At 36.4% G+C, this 16,204-nt stretch overlaps 1 protein-coding gene across 3 annotated transcripts in view; it reads right to left on the bottom strand.

The window, feature by feature from the left end:
* LOC141331030 (SWI/SNF-related matrix-associated actin-dependent regulator of chromatin subfamily D member 3) overlaps nt 1-16,204 on the bottom strand; it is a 47,647-nt gene that overhangs the window by 17,891 nt on the left and 13,552 nt on the right. The window contains exons 1-2 of one of the 3 annotated variants that reach the window (XM_073835863.1): nt 12,811-13,320; nt 4,848-5,044 (exon numbers count right to left, since the gene is read on the bottom strand). In XM_073835863.1, coding sequence (XP_073691964.1) covers nt 4,848-5,044; nt 12,811-12,888 — 275 coding nt within the window. In that variant the 5' untranslated portion in view covers nt 12,889-13,320. Of the gene's footprint in view, nt 1-4,847; nt 5,045-12,810; nt 13,321-16,204 lie in introns of those variants that run through there. The other 2 variants (XM_073835861.1, XM_073835862.1) reach the window with 2 other exon arrangements.

The following is a 16,204-nucleotide window of genomic DNA, read 5'->3' as shown; positions in this document are numbered from 1 at the left end:
AGAAATGTTGGTTTGACTGTAAAAAAAAAATTGGAGAGCTTTCTGATCCTGCATAGACAGCAACACAACTACCACGTTCAAGGCCTGGAAAGGTACTAAGGACATCGATAAAATAGTCCATGATACTTCAGTGGTTGAGCTGTGACTTATTGATCTACCTTTCTAGGCCTTGAATGTGTCAGTTGCATTGCTGCGGATTTCATCAAAAATATCTCAATTTGTGCTCCGAAGATGAACAAAGGTCTTACAGGTTTGTAACAGCATACAGTGCCTTGCAAAAGTATTCATACTCCTTCATTTTTTCACATTTTGTTTTGTTGCAGCATTATGTTAAACTGCTTTAAATTAGTTTTTCCCCACATCAATTTACACTCCATACACCATAATAATGACAAAGCCAAAACCAGATTTGCAAATTTTACAAATTTATTAAAAATAAAACACTGAAATAAGTACATTGCATAAGTATTCATACCCTTAACTCAGTACACAGTTAAAGCACCTTTACAGCCTCAAGTCTTTTTGGGTATGATGTGATAAGCTTTGCACATCTGCATTTGGCAATTATCTGCCATTCTTTGCCTCACCTTTTCACCTCTCAAGCTCTGTCAGCTTGGATGGGGGCTGGCAGACATTTTCTAGAGTCCTAGTTGTTCCAATCGTCTTCCATTATGGATAATGCTTCTGTGAACCTTCAATGCAGCAGATTTTTTTCTGAACTCTTCCCTAGATCATTGCCTTAACGCAAGTCTGTCACTGAGCTCTACAGGCAGTTATCTTGACCTCAGGACTTGGTTTTTGCTCTGATATGCATTTTCAACTGTTAGACCTTTTCTGAGAGGTGTGTGCCTTTCTAAATCATACTCATTCAAATGAATTTGCCACAGTTTAACTCCACTCGAAGTGTAGTAACATCTAGAAGCAATATGAATGCTCCTGAGCTAAATTTCGAGTGTCCCAGAAAAGGGTATGAATACTTATGCAACGGGATCTTTTCAGTTTTTTATTTCTAATAAATTTGCAAAGTTGTTACAAACCAGTTTTGTGCTTTGCCATTACGGTGTATGAGATGTAGTTTGATGTGGAGAAAAAAAAGCAGTTTAACAATGCTGTAACAAAACAAAATGTGAAAAAAGTAAGGGGTATGAATACTTTTGCAAGGCACAGTATAGGGAAAGTAATTAATGTCAGAACTTTCATTTTTGGGGAACTATCTCATTAAGCCGTGACATACTGAATAGTTGGGTCGTAGCCTCCATTTTAACATCCATTTAGGATTATTGATGCATTATTGATTTATAGCACACTTTTAAGCTAAGTTTTTCAAAAATTCCCAGTGTGTACTACAGTCTTTTGCTCACACTTTCTAGACAAAATTTTAATGATTCTGAAAAGATGAATCACGATCTGGTCAATGAGATTTTGGTATGGAGATCAATGTTAGGATCATGATTTTTCTGTAGTACTACAGCACACTATCAGTATATTAGCACTGTTTATTTTGGGATCTGAAGCAGCGTTTGGACCCAGAAACTATGAACTGAGACATCAGACTTATCAACCGAATAGAAATCAAGTAACAGGCGACATGTCCTGTTATTTGTTGTGGACAAAAAACGTTACATGAAAGAGATCATTTTATTATTAAATTGTCAGACTAGAAAAAGAAAAAGAACTCATGAAATCTACATCAATACAGCCATAACGGTTTTATTGTTAACAGATGTTTGCTGTATTCTTGCGATTGCAAATTCTTTGGCTTCCCGTTAAGCTGCATGTAATCAAATCTTATTTCAAACTAAATCAGGCCTTTCTGTCAAAATATTTCTTGTCAGAGGAAGAATTGCATCTTTCAGTTAAACCAAAGCAACAGAGACAATTTACATGCTCATCAATCAAAACTCATTCAGCTCTGACTGTATTGAACACTTCAGTTCCAATGTTTCTGTACTATAGATTATAGGAATACAGTGACAGTGTCCTGTGCAGCACCAAGCGGTTCATACAAGAGTGGTGTGTAGAATGGAAGAGCTTCCAAACACACCATCAATGTCTTTCTTTCATCAGTCGTAAAGAAATTATGTTTTTTGAGGAAAACATTTCAGGACTTTTCTCCATATAGTGGACTATGGTGCCCCAACTTTGAACTTCCAAAATGCAGTTGTACGATGATTTTGAAATGATTTTTGAAATTGAGATGCATAGACTACTCATGCACATATGCAAAGAGAGACAAGACAAGCATTTGAGGTTAAAAAGTATATACGTTTTTATCATTTAAAAAAATAAAATAAAACAACCGATCGTTTCGTTAGATAAGACTCTTCTTCTGCATTTTGGAAGTTTCAGGATTTTTCTACATATAGTGGACCTCTATGGTGTCCCGATTTTGAACTTCCAAAATGCAGTTGTAGGATGATTTTGAAATGATTTTTGAAGTTCCAGACGAGGAAGAAGAGTCTTATCTATCGAAACGATCGGTTATTATTATTCTTTTTTTTAAATGATGAAAATGTATATACTTTTTAACCTCAAATGCTTGTCTTGTCTCTCTTTGAGTATGTGCATGAGTAGTCTATGCATCTCTGCTTTAAAAAAAGCTAGGGTAGGTTGAAAAACCCATCTGTTTTTCCCCCTCAACTTTAAAAATCATTTCAAAATCATCCTACAACTGCATTTTGGAAGTTCAAATTTGGGGCGCCATAGAAGTCCACTATATGTAGAAAAATCCTGAAATGTTTTCCCTATAAAAAACATAATTTCTTTACGACTGAAGAAAGAAAGACATAAACATCTTGGATGACAAGGGGGTGAGTATATTATTTGTACATTTTTGTTCCGGAAGTGAACTTCCCCTTTAAAGAGACAGTTTACTAGCCTGGAAAAATCCAGACCCTAATCTATTAAGATTAAGGGTCTGGGATCGAGCAATGAAGCGTAAACATCACAAGTCAATCAGCGCCATAGGTTTAAATACAGCTGACTCACCTCAATTCACTTGATGGTTTATCAGTAAACCTCCACCACCCCATCTCATCACTCCGAGTTCTCGCTACTCCTATTGGGGGGTAATGTACTCTGGGTTCGGGCCACTCCCGAGCTCGGAGCCCTTCACCGGACAGCACGCCAAACATGCACTACTATTCTCCGGCTAATTATATGTAAGCGTGAACTGATAGATTAAACTCTTGCCGTATCCAGTCGGCAAAAACGTCCTTCTTGCAAAGGAACGATTCGAGTTTTCGGTTTTCTGTTCCTCTTTTATATCGAAAGCCAAGTCTAACTCGTTCATTGTAGCGGCCAAAGCTGTTTCAAACAACTTGTTGTTCATCTGTAGCGACAGCGATCTTTCAAAGTTTACTATATGATTCGGACGTCGCAGTGCTGTCGTCATCAGCTTAGCTCGCCTCTGGCCCGCCTACATCAGATACACCGATTTGATTGGTTCCCACAATTGCTTACGTATTGCAGTAAACTGCATCATTGCTCGATGCCAGAGTGTCTTGCAGAGACAATTCAAATTGTGCTCTCGCGAGACCTCTGGATTTCCAGGGTAACAGTTTACATAAACAATTAAACATTCTGTCATCATTTACTCACTCTTATGTCAATTTAAACCTGCATGACTTTCTTCTGTGGAACATCAAAATCCAGCAGTCACCGGACCAGGTTGATGTTAGACATTAAATTGACATTGAATTTTGGTCACTCACCCGACGCCGCAAACACAATTTAATCAAATATCAACGTCTTATGACGTTGTGTCCATGGTAAAAAAGTATTCAATTTAAAATGAATTTATTTTATACTAAGAATAGTTCAAGTCTATAGATATGTTTGCTGATTTACTGATATCGCTTGAGATTTACTGATATAAAAATTTATTTAGCAAATTTTTAATATTAAGCCTAAAATATGTTTTAATGTCACTGTTGATGAGGATTGTATGATCTTTAAATAATATCAGTCTTTAAATGCTAAATATATAAAGTGTACTTAAAGTATACTTGAAATAGTTCCACTTTAACACAATTAAATATACTGGATATTGGATATTGCTAATATTGGAATTCAGCACTACTTCCACACAATTAAAGTGCATCAAGTACAAAATTAGTTGTTTCAATTAGGTAGACTTTAAATATACTAGTTTAGCACACTAAAAGTACAACTGCAGGGTATTTTTATTAAGTACATAATATGTATATGTATTTGTAGTATACCTCGCATTTTAAATACATTTTAGTACATTTATTTTTCACTAGGGGTTCCTGCTGAGAAGACAAGATTTTGAGAAATGTCTGTGGTTTTCATCCATACAATGCAAGTCAATGGTCATCAAAACTCTTTGGTCACCACCAGTCTCCAAAATATCTTCTTTTGTGTTCCACAGAAGAAAGTAAATCATACAGGCTTGGAACATGAGTAAATGATAACATTTTGGTGAACTATCCCTTAAACTAACCTTTCACATCTGTCATGTTAAAAAGTGGTTAGTGCCTCTTTTAACCCTGGATTACTGCTCCAAAGCAGGGTTACTATTGCCAAGATAATCCAGAATGATTAAAACACATGATTAAAAATGAATAGGTTAATGTTTTTTCCTTATAATCCTTTATTCATATGACAGTGGAGGGAGAAAAGAACACGGGAAACCTGTCAGTTCCTGTATCTTGTGAGAATATGTTAAACAAGGCATTACTGCTTCAACAGGAGTTCACAATTTTAGATGCCTACCTACTCAACATTAGGTGACATCCTCCAGGTTCTTGTTATGATAAAATCTTCTCTCTATATATATTTTTATGTGGGTTCCTGATCATTAGTATATGTTACATTATACTCACTTCCTGTTTCGATTCTGTACGGCCTGCTGTTGCTGCTGAATCTGCTGCTGTGAAGGTGCGGGCCGTTTGCGACTGGCTTCCATGGATTGATTGGTAAGTCCGGGCCGGACAGCAGGGCTTCCTCCATATGGTGGTCCTGGAGGCCCCATTGGGGCACCCTGATGAGGCATCCGTGCTCCTGATGGCATGCCGGGCCGCTGAGAAAAAAAACGGTGACAAAAAAAAGATGGACATAAGAAACTGACTTGGAGAAAACTTACATGATTAACATGTCCTCTGAGATTACAGATATACAGTGAATTGGTAAAATGATGCTTTTAAAACATACAGTTAAAGTCAAAAGTCTACATACACTTTGCAGAATCTGCAAAATGTTTATTATTTTACCAAAATAAGAGGGATCATACAAAATGCATGTTATTTTTTATTTAGTAATTACCTGAATAAGATATTTCACATAAAAGCTGTTTAGTCATATAAACAGAAAATAACAGTTGAATTTATAAAAATGACCCCATTCAAAAGTTTACATACACTTGATTCTTAATACTGTTGTTACCTGAATGATCCACAGCTGTGTTTATTTTTTGTTTAGTGATAGTTGTTTGTGAGTCCCTTGTTTGTGCTGAACAGTTAAACTGCTTGCTGTTCTTCAGAAAAATCCTTCAGATCCCACAAATTATTTGGTTTTTCAGCATTTTTGTGTATTTGAACCCTTTCCAACAATGACTGAATGATTTTGAGATTCATCTTTTCACACTGAGGACAACTGAGGAAATCGTATGCAACTATTACAGAAGGTTCAAACGCTCACTGATGCTTCAGAAGAAAACACAATGCATTAAGAGATAGGGGTGTAAACTTCTGAGCCACTGTGACATTCTGTGAATGACGATATTTGACCAAATAAGTAAAAACGCATTTGAAAATTTTGGGACCTTTAGACCTACTGCAGCTTACTAGAATGACAGCAGCTGTTGCTTTCTTTACTAGCTGCAGCAACTGCACACACAACTCAAGTGCGATCTATTCAACACTTGTGACACCAGACACAAAAGGTCACACATACAACAGTTCAGGACAGTGAACAAATGTCTTTGAAAGAGTAAACCCCAGTCACACTCACATGTGCATAAATACCTCTCCTGAGAACAGATGGTGCGTTTCAACTTTGTCTGGAAAAAAATCTTAACTTTTAGCTGCAATATAATTGAATTAGGTTGCTACTGTAATTACATTAGAATAAGCAATGGTTTTACTTACGGGAAAAATAACACTGAAACAAGTTGAAATAATTGAAATGACAATAAATGTTCACTATTGAACTGAACCGGTCAATAAATAATGCGGACAAAATAAAATAAAAATGTGTTGCAAACGTTAACATCATGTACAAAGATACATCACATATTAAAGAGATACTAGAGATGCTTTGAAACATTATATGAACATTAATAAAAAAAAATTCTCCAGGCAGTACTCATTTTCTTGGCTGCTAATATACCGAGAAGACTTCAAATAATGGTCATGATCACAGAGTAAAAATCAGGGGGGCTATTATTACAGATATTTTTTTCCTGGTATTAAAGTTCCACCCTTAGCTACCCGCTGAAGTAATTGATAATATATTATACTGACATAATATAGTCTCCATTATATGGCGGCCAAGATAAGACAAATGAAATTGTTATTGAGAGTGACAGACCTGATGAGTGCACAGGGAGTGAAGGAGTGAGACAATACAACTGATGGATGAAACATAAAGTTTGCTATGATACTACATAAGACCTTACATGGAGAAGAAACAGCCAATAAGTTGGACAGGATAGCAATAGGTTAATGAGACAGATGGGGTTTACTTTAGAAATAAAAAAGCAAGCAGAGGCTTAGGATCATGGTGCTGGTAGTGAAATTGGACAGGCAATTTGAGAGCATGTCAAAGGTACGGCTTGGAGTGACAGAGAGAACACACAAATACACAGACAGTGGTCAAAAGAACAGGGAAACTCTAATCAGACAAAAATAGACAAATGTACTGCAAATATACACTCCATGTCTTTCTAAAGTCATCATGAGAGGACAATGAGTTCAATGAGAATAACTGAAGTCATATCAAACAACAAAGACAAGTTGAGAGAACAGATGAAAGAGAAAAGTCAGGCAGATATACGCTACCAGTCAAAAGTTTATGAACAATAAGATTTTTAATGTTTTAAAGAAGTCTCTTCTGCTCACCAAGCCTGCATTTATTTGATCCAAAGTACAGCAAAAATAGCAAAATTTTGAAATACTTTAAAATAACCGTTTTCTATTTGAATATATCTTCAAATGCAGTTTATTCCTGTGATTTCAAAGCTGAATTATTTATCATCATTACTGCAGTCACATGATCCTTCAGAAATCATTCTAATATTTTGATTTGCTGCTCAAAAATATGTATTATTATTATTGTGTTTAAAAAAGCTGAGTAGAATTTTCAGGTTTCTTTCAAAGAAGATAAATGCTGACCTTTGGATCTTTCTATTCATCAAAGTATCCTTGAAAAAAAAGTTTTAAATATTGATAATAATTATAACAAAAAATGTTTCTTGAACAGCAAATCAGCACATTAGAATGCCAACATTTTTCACATTTTAAAATATATTCAAATAGAAAGCAGTTATTTTAAATAGTAAAAATATGTCACAATATTAGTGAGCAGAAGAGAATTCCTAAAAAAAAAAAAAAAACATTGAAAATTGAAACGGTTCAAAATTTTTTTGACTGGTAGTGGCCATTTTTTCCCTTATTCCACTGTCCGCATCTTATGTTTTTCAAAACAAAAACTCATTCTGTGTGAATGGCCACATCTGATTTATTAAGCATTGATAAGCATTGTTTTCCACTAAGCTACCACCAAAGAACCACTAGAGAAGATCTACATCTGTCAAGCTCCCTTCTTAATGGTGTGAACTAATCAGTTGACATAGTTGTGTTAAACACAATTGGTTTCACCTTGTGTCTGTGGTGTGAGAAACCTCTTTGCACTTCAGTTAAACAGGAAGGGCTCACGTTGAACTGCCGCAGATGTGGAATGTGAAACAAATGTGTGAGAGTAACTGCTGATTTTACATGGTTTTGTGTTTAATTTATACAAAGGAAGTGACTGTGATGTACCTACTAATGATGTACCTCACGTGGGCTTGATCTGTGTTATGTCTGCAGGTCAGGAGATTGATGAAGTGAACTCTAGACTGTTGTGAAACAAGAGCAGACTGTGCGGGGAGCATTGAGTTGCAGAATAATGAAAGACAATGAGATATTTAGCATTCGATAAGGCCACACACTCGCAGGTGTAACATTTCTGTTATTCCCTGAATGCTGCAGATAAACACTTTCTCTGTCTCTTAGTCGGATGTGCTGCCAGATGCTTTTAACTGTCTTTGTCGGCTGTTGAGCTGTCTTACCATCACATTAACACAGGAAAAAACTGACCAGCAGGAAAAATGATCATGTTTGATAGCTAGAGAGGAATAAAAGAGCCTTTCATCAGATTCCTCTTGTTATCAGAGTGGCGGGTTCACGCCAGAACAAAAAACTGAAAATTTCAATAGTCCTGAAATGTACCACTTAAAATAGTTTAAACAATTACTGTCCTTTGCTGTCTCTCTCTGTGTGGCTGCTTTGTTCACAAACCACTTTGAATATAAATTTGGATGCAGGTAGGAAGGAAAACATTTCATTTGGAATATTTTCCATCAGTCACACACCATGTGGATTTGCACTTCAGAGAGAGTGGCAGTGTTTGTGCTGTCAATCAACTTTGACTGATGAGCACTTCTGCCCGATTCCTGCTGATAAACAACAACTTTTTGCTCAAGTACATGCACGTCCCTCGGGAGTTTCTTGGCTTGCTGTTAATATGACAACTGCACAGGATAGACGACATTATTTGACTCCTGTGACTTCCATGAGTTACTGCAAATGTTTACATAAGCAACCAAAAAATTAGTTTATAAACAAATATATCTAGTAAACACCTCAGTCCATACTACTGAAATTTTGTTTTGATTGAAAGAGCAGATGCAGATCTCCGTTTATTAGTAAAATTTTAGTAGGGCTGGGTTTTGACACAAATTTTACAAATCAGTTAATATTCTGGTTTACAAGCTTGCGATTTGATTCTTTATCAATTATTTTGGATATAAAACGATGAATTAAGAGCCAGTGGTGTAAACTTTTGAACAGAATGAAGATGTGTACATTATTTTTTCTTATTCTGGCTAAATATAATATTTTTTCATTTAGTACTACCCTTCAGATGCTACCGAAAATACTTACGTGTTTCCTAGAATACAAAATAAGTTCAGTTTACCCCAATCTTCAAATTCAAAAAGTTTTCATCCCTCAGCTCTTAAATCATCCTTTCCTTCTGAAGCATCAGTGAGCGTTTAAACCTTCTGTAATAGTTGCATGAGTCCTATAGTTGTCCTCAGTGTGAAAAGATGGATCTCAAAATCATACAATCATTGTTGGAAAGGGTTCAAATACACAAAAAAGGGTCAGTACTACATAAAAAAATAACATGCATTTTGTATGATCCCTCTTATTTTGGTAAAATAAACATTTAGCAGATTCTGCAAGGAGTATGTAAACTTTTGACTTCAACTGTATTTAGCAAAATTCTCCTCTCTAGTTAGCTAGAGTCATCCATAGAATGCAAACATACTAACAAGTTTATGGTCACCGAATATGTTTTTCTGAGGTAAATGTGACGTGACATTGTTTACAAGCTGTTATATTTACGTACGTCTTTCTGTGGTTGAAACAGTGATTAAGCGATTACCTGAGACAGGATATGGATTTTGGTAAGCTGTACTCCTTATTTTACCATATTTTCAGATGTTCATTAATGTTTTTTCAAGACGTAACTTGAGACTGTTATTAAAGCGAAGATTATCACTTTAGATTTTGTTTTATATCAAAAGCAACAAAGCACAAAGCTTATTGCGATTTATTAGATGAGAGGCGCACTACAGTGTTTGTCATTAAATGAAAACAGGCTAGACTAATCGATTCTTTTTGTAAAAATGCACGATTAAAATTTAAAAATTTATATTTTTTACTTAGCCCTAAATTTTACCCGCATAAACCCTTGAATCCAACTATTTTATGTGGGTTTATTTACATATTGCCTGTCTTATAAACGTATCTTTGTCTTAGAAATTAGTCAGTGGAAACAAATATGCGAGTCTGATTGCAAAGTTTAGAATTCATAAACAACTCTCAAAATCTGAAATCAAATTGGATTCATTCAGAATGACAAATTTGTGGATATAAACATACTGATACACAGGACAAATGTGTTTCATTGGATGGTTTTAAAATCATATCGCAGTGTTTCACAATAATGTTCTTTGAAGCAACAAACTAAATAGGGTAAAAGTCACAGTGGTTAGACCTATTCTTGTTTTGTTCTTTTCAAACAGTTTATTACAGTAAATTTGAAACTTAATGTGTAAAATACTGTTACTCCTCATCTCACTTTATTTACTATGGTAGTAAGTTAGCCTTGTTTAAAGTGAACTGGAACGAGAGTTTCCGTTCCTAGAGTGAAATGACCTGTAGGTCATCTTTATTTATCCACACAGTTACACAGTAAGACTGAGTCTGTCATTAACCGAGACTGTGGGTGTTTTATTTTGTGCCTGAAAGAGAAGGAGCAAATAAAACATATTACCAATAATGTGTATTAGAGAAACACTGTGACACCTAATCTGAACTCAACATTGATTCAAAACTAAATGTCCAAAGCAGAGATCAAAAAGAAATGAAGGACCAAGAACAAAAATATGCATAAAACTAACAAGTCATTGTCTAAGCACAGGTGATTTATCACAGAGAGACAAAATACTCTATATCAAGCAAATTTCAAATATTCTGATTACAGTATTGGCCACAGATTTCCTTCCATACAAAACAAAGTTTAAGCACTCTTTTCACTCAGACTAGTAGCTGTTTAAACTGTTACTTAATTGCAAACCTTGATGTGCACGTACTGTTCCTTGCCTTGGAAACAAGGCTGAACCACCACATTCTTGCAGTAACATACAATGTCATGTAACAAAGAATATACAGCATAACTGTATACCAGGCTGAGTGGTGCAGAGAAGCAGTAAGGTGAACAATAGCAAAGGTCAGGCTGAGGTAATTCGGAAAATACATGAGTCCAGAAAGAAACATAGAAGACACAGAGGAGAAGAACACAGGCACAGGAAAGGACATAAAAGGAGAGGAAGCCAAAATAAGGCGCGGGAAACATTTGCCCAGGAACAATCAGTGCTTCGTCAAGGTTAATTAGTCTGCAGAGGCAACACCATCGTTTTCTTCATTCATCATCCAAACTCAGCATTTATGTGTTGTTATGTGAAGTTAAAGCAGCTTAATGCAGAACTAAGGCAAATGGTGAACAAAAGGCTGTTTATGAAGCAAACCAAGACTATTACTGAAAATGGAAAGTCTTCAGTACTATTAACCAAGGAACTTATACACTACCGTTCAAGTCTGTAAAGTTTTTTTTGTTTTGTTTTGGGTAGAAGTCTTTTATGCTCACCAACGGTGCATTTTTTAAATCCAAAATACAGTAAAAATAATAATATTGTGACATATTTTTACAATTTCATTTAACTGTTTACTGTTTTAATATATTTTACAATGCAATTTATTCCGTGGCACTAAAGCAGAATTTTCACCAGCCATTATTCCAGTCTTCAGTGTCACATAATCCTTCAGAAAACATTCTGATATACTGTGGATAATATTATTATCCATGTTTTTGTGGTGATAAATTTACAGTGTTCTTTGCTTAATAGACAAAAACAGCTTTATTTTACATAATCTTTTATAACTGTCTTTACTGTCATTTTTAATCAACGTATTGCATCCAATCTGAAATGAAGTATTTATTTCTTAAAAAACAAACTTTTAAATAAAATGTATATCTCGCGGAAGCTAAATAATCTCAAAAGTAAAAGAAATAAACATATACAGACTAAATAACGAAGCTCTCCAGAAATATCATAGTCTGCTATACGTGTAATAATGTAATAATTAAATAATAATTATTAACATAGCTCCTTTCTAAAATCAATGACACTTTACAGAAACAAGAAATCATATCAAGAATAAAAAACGTAAAAAGCAAGAACTAATAGAAAACAAAATGCAGTTTTACGCATCACGCTCATTCTACTACAAACTGCTTTTCACTTCAGATTGATCTGCTCTGGCTAGACAAAGCCCTGCTAATCATAAATAAAAGATTACACCGCTACTGTACTGTGTATATACACAAAGGTTTAGACAATAAGTGGATCCTTACAGCCTCTTCTGCATCAAACCTTGAAGAATGTCATATGCAAAGAAGCAGTCCGTGTTACAGTATTATTAGTAGTAATAATTACTACTCGCTACTAGTACGTCCTTTGGCTCTACGACTAGGTTTAATTTTTAATGAATGACATGACAACAGACACGCTAATCTACATAGTAGATGTTATCCGAAGCACTTGATGTGTTTTTGGAGTTGTAATAATAGTGCGTTGAGTCACAGAGCGGCTTGTGTTTTGAATGAAAGCGCCCGTCACCTTAGGCACGCTGCCAAACGCATGCAGCCTCCAGTGACCAAGTGGCTACCTTTGGCCTTTCTTGCACGTTCGCCGATCCGACTCGCTCTTTTTTTTTCTTACATGCTCATCTCCCTCATTCGCCTCTCCTCCCCACCCCGTCTCTGCTTCAAAAAGAAGAGCGGCGAGGAGCCGGGATCCGGAGGACTGGAAATAACCTTCACATGGACACCGTTCGCCGCTATCAGTCAAACGCACGGGCTGTGTCTGTAGCTGAGCTCAACACACACACACACACACACACACACACACACACACACACACACACACATATAGACATGCGCCGAGAGGGTACGTACCACTCCATGGACGAGGAACTCAAATAGTTTGCTCTTGGTGGCTTTGCGAGCTCCTCCAGCGGTCTCCTCCGAAGCCATTTCCCTCTGGTCTCCCTCCACTCTGGTTCTCCCTCTCTTTTGTCTTTCCCTCTCCCTCGCCTCTCTTCCTTTTCACCCTTCACTCACCTCACCTCCTCAACCCCCCTCCGAGGCTCCCTGCTCCACTTCCCTTACTTTCTGCTTTCTCTCTCTCTCTCCGTCTCGGAGTGTGCTGCCCTGTCGAGTCTCTCGCTCTCTCTGTGTCTCTCACGCTTACGTTGGGTTGAGCTGCCTTTCAGGAGCCCGGCTGCGAGAGAACATGGGGGGTTGAGAGTTGGGGGTCTTTCAGGGGGGTTCCTGCTGGCCCACCATGACCGTGGCCCCCTCCCCCTTTTACAAACACACTGACTGAAAAGCACACACGCTCACAGGCTGCTGCAGCTGTTGCATTCCATTGGTAGATAAGGGAATGCTCGCTGACTGGTCGCTCGCAGCCCTGCTGCGGTGTAGTTAGTCTCGCGGCTAACCAAACCCCTCCTCCTCTGCCTTCACTACTGCTCTCTCTCCTGTCCTCTGCTGCAGTCAAACCCAGCAATGCTTGGAACACGCTGCTCATTCTCAAAAAAATGGAGGGAGGATCCTTAAAGCAGCAGCAGTGGAGAAAAGATACCCGTTTTTAGATTGAGGTGGAAATAAAACAGGCTCAGAGCGCACTGATGACAGATTTTTTACACTACCTGTCCCTGACCTTCTTAATTGCCATCTGTGTCAATTAAATACTAATACCTTCTATAACAATTCTCTCATCTTCGTTTTCTGTCAGATGGATTTTACTGGATTACTGGATTACGCTGATGAAAATGTGGGGTTTAAAGCCATTCCTCACCATCAGTGATGATGATCAGGGAAAAAGACTCCAGGATCCCTTCATAGACAGCAATCCAACTACCACATTCAAGGCCCAAAAAGGTAGTAAGGACATCATTAAAATAGTTCATGTGACATCAGTGCCTCAACCGTAATTTTATGAAGCTACAAGAATACTTTTTGTGCACAAAGAAAAAAAAAAAACTAAATACGATATACAAACAATGAACTAAGAGAGATGGACATTTTTTGTAAGAAAGCCAGCTCCAGCGCATGTGTCATGGTACTCTCATGAATGCACATCAAAGACTGGCACAAAAGAGAAGTCATTATTTTTGTTTTCTTTGCGAACAAAAGGTATTTTTGTAGCTTCATAACATTGAACCACGGTTGAACCACTGATGTCACATGAGCCCCTTTCACACAGCAATCCTGGTAAACTGCTGTAAAATTACCAGTATGACTTTCCCAGTAAATACAGAAATATGCTGCTCACACAGACAACGGCCTTCTGGCTTTTTACCGGTAAGAGACAATTCACACATTACCACCAAAATGCCGGTAAATTCTACAATGTCAATCATCAGAAACGATCTTTAAAGGCTGCACCATTGTCTTCATTTGCCCTTTATGGTAAATTGCCGGAACAAATTCAGTTGTTTCCCCTAGGTTTACAGTTTGGGAGAGTGTAATAACAAAAACATTTATTTCAGTGAAAAAATAAAAAGGTTTACTGTTAAATACATGGACGAAAAATTGTGTGAATATTCCGTTAAAAAGGTCTTTAATAATAACTGTATTTTTTTTCCTAAAATTAAGTGGTTAATCTGGTTGTAATATTTATTTTTATCATTTAATTGTTTTATTTAAATTTGCCAGAAATTGTAATATATAAAGACGTACACTATACAGTACAAAAAAATTCAAGAGTGATATATTTGTTACACGTTAAACTGTACTTTTATTTTGACAGGTTGCCGTTTAGTTTCTGTGTGTATACAGTAAGATATTGATATGATGCTAGTTTTCTCAAATAACTCTTAAATGACTCTCATAGCAGCTCTGGAGATTGAGTTCATGTGTTAATGTCGTTATTTAGTGAGACGCAAAGGCCGAAAATCACTGTGACCGTCACGTGTGCTTTAGTATGTGTGTAGTAAACAAAACTGCATCTCCGCCATTCATACATACAGAGGCAAGCGAAACATGCAGGACTCATATTTAAAACTTATTTTTGCGTTTTAATATTCACAGACACTAGTCCATATCACGATTCGACTTAAGTGACAGACCTACTTTTGATTTATTCATCCAAAAATGAACGAATTCCATGTCATTCCGCGCTCGAGATCCTGTCTGTGTTTTCTTGGAGGAGAAATTGTAGTTGCGCGACCACGTAGAGACAGAAATTACATGCTGTTGTGTAAATAACTAAATAGCCTTATGTTAATTATCTTTGTGTCATAAAAGAACAAGGTATAGACCTGTTCTAGGAAAGGTAACCTTAAATGACTTCTGTTGTGATCTGGCGCTATATAGAAAATACAATAAAATTAAGTTAAATGACTTTGACCTTTAAGAGAGGGCGGGGCACCCCCTAATATAATGTCAGGGGAAACACTAAAATTTATGGTATTTTTCAAAAGGTCCTGTTCACACATGATCTCTTAACATATCCTTTCCCTTATTTACATTCCCTTGGATAATTATATCTGTATATAGATTATTTGTACATACATATTTTGTCTATTGTGTACATATGTTGATTGACTAGTTGTATGGGGTATATGTCGAACATCACCTGACCAAACTGAAAAACAGGTGTTAACAGCAGTATGAACTGATGCCAACATCTATGGACTTTTTTTTTTTGGTAATTAACTATTAACTAAATCAAAGTGTAAAGCCCGAATAGGAAGTCTGTTGCACATAACCCAAATTTACAGCATTATCTGTTTTATGTTTTTGTAATCTTTTTTTTTTTTTTTTTAATGTGTGTACTGGAAGATTCATCGAGACAAATTTATTTGTGTGCGGAAGCATACTTGGCAATAAATCTCATTCTGATTTGGATTCTGATTCAGTTGTCTCATCTCATTCCCTTACTCAGCTGATGAGTCAGTTCCTCAAATGTGCCTGATTTTCCCCAAAACTTCAAACCTATGAACAAACAACCCAAATTAAAGTAAATATGTTGAAAATATTATCTTCCATTTGGCCACAATTCTTTATAAAACGGTCTGTGCTATTTCTATGCACAGAGCACATAAGTGGTATGTTGCTTTTCTCAGTGCTGCTATATCAAACCAGTTACTCTGTCACTGTGTGAGTAGACTAACATGTCAATGATCAATCTAGCTATAACAAATATTAACCATATTTTCTCTGTTTACATGTGACTAGAACATTTTCTGAACTGGGAAATACTGTTTCTATAAGTTATTTTGCTACTATTTGGTCACTGGCATGTAATTACATATACTTTTAGTTGTTATTCAGCACTTCAAGC

The sequence above is a fragment of the Garra rufa genome, chromosome 3, assembly GCF_049309525.1.
Source record: "Garra rufa chromosome 3, GarRuf1.0, whole genome shotgun sequence".
Taxonomy (NCBI): Eukaryota; Metazoa; Chordata; class Actinopteri; order Cypriniformes; family Cyprinidae; genus Garra; species Garra rufa.
Note: the sequence above shows the minus strand (reverse complement) of the source record. Positions and strands in the feature narration are given on the sequence as shown.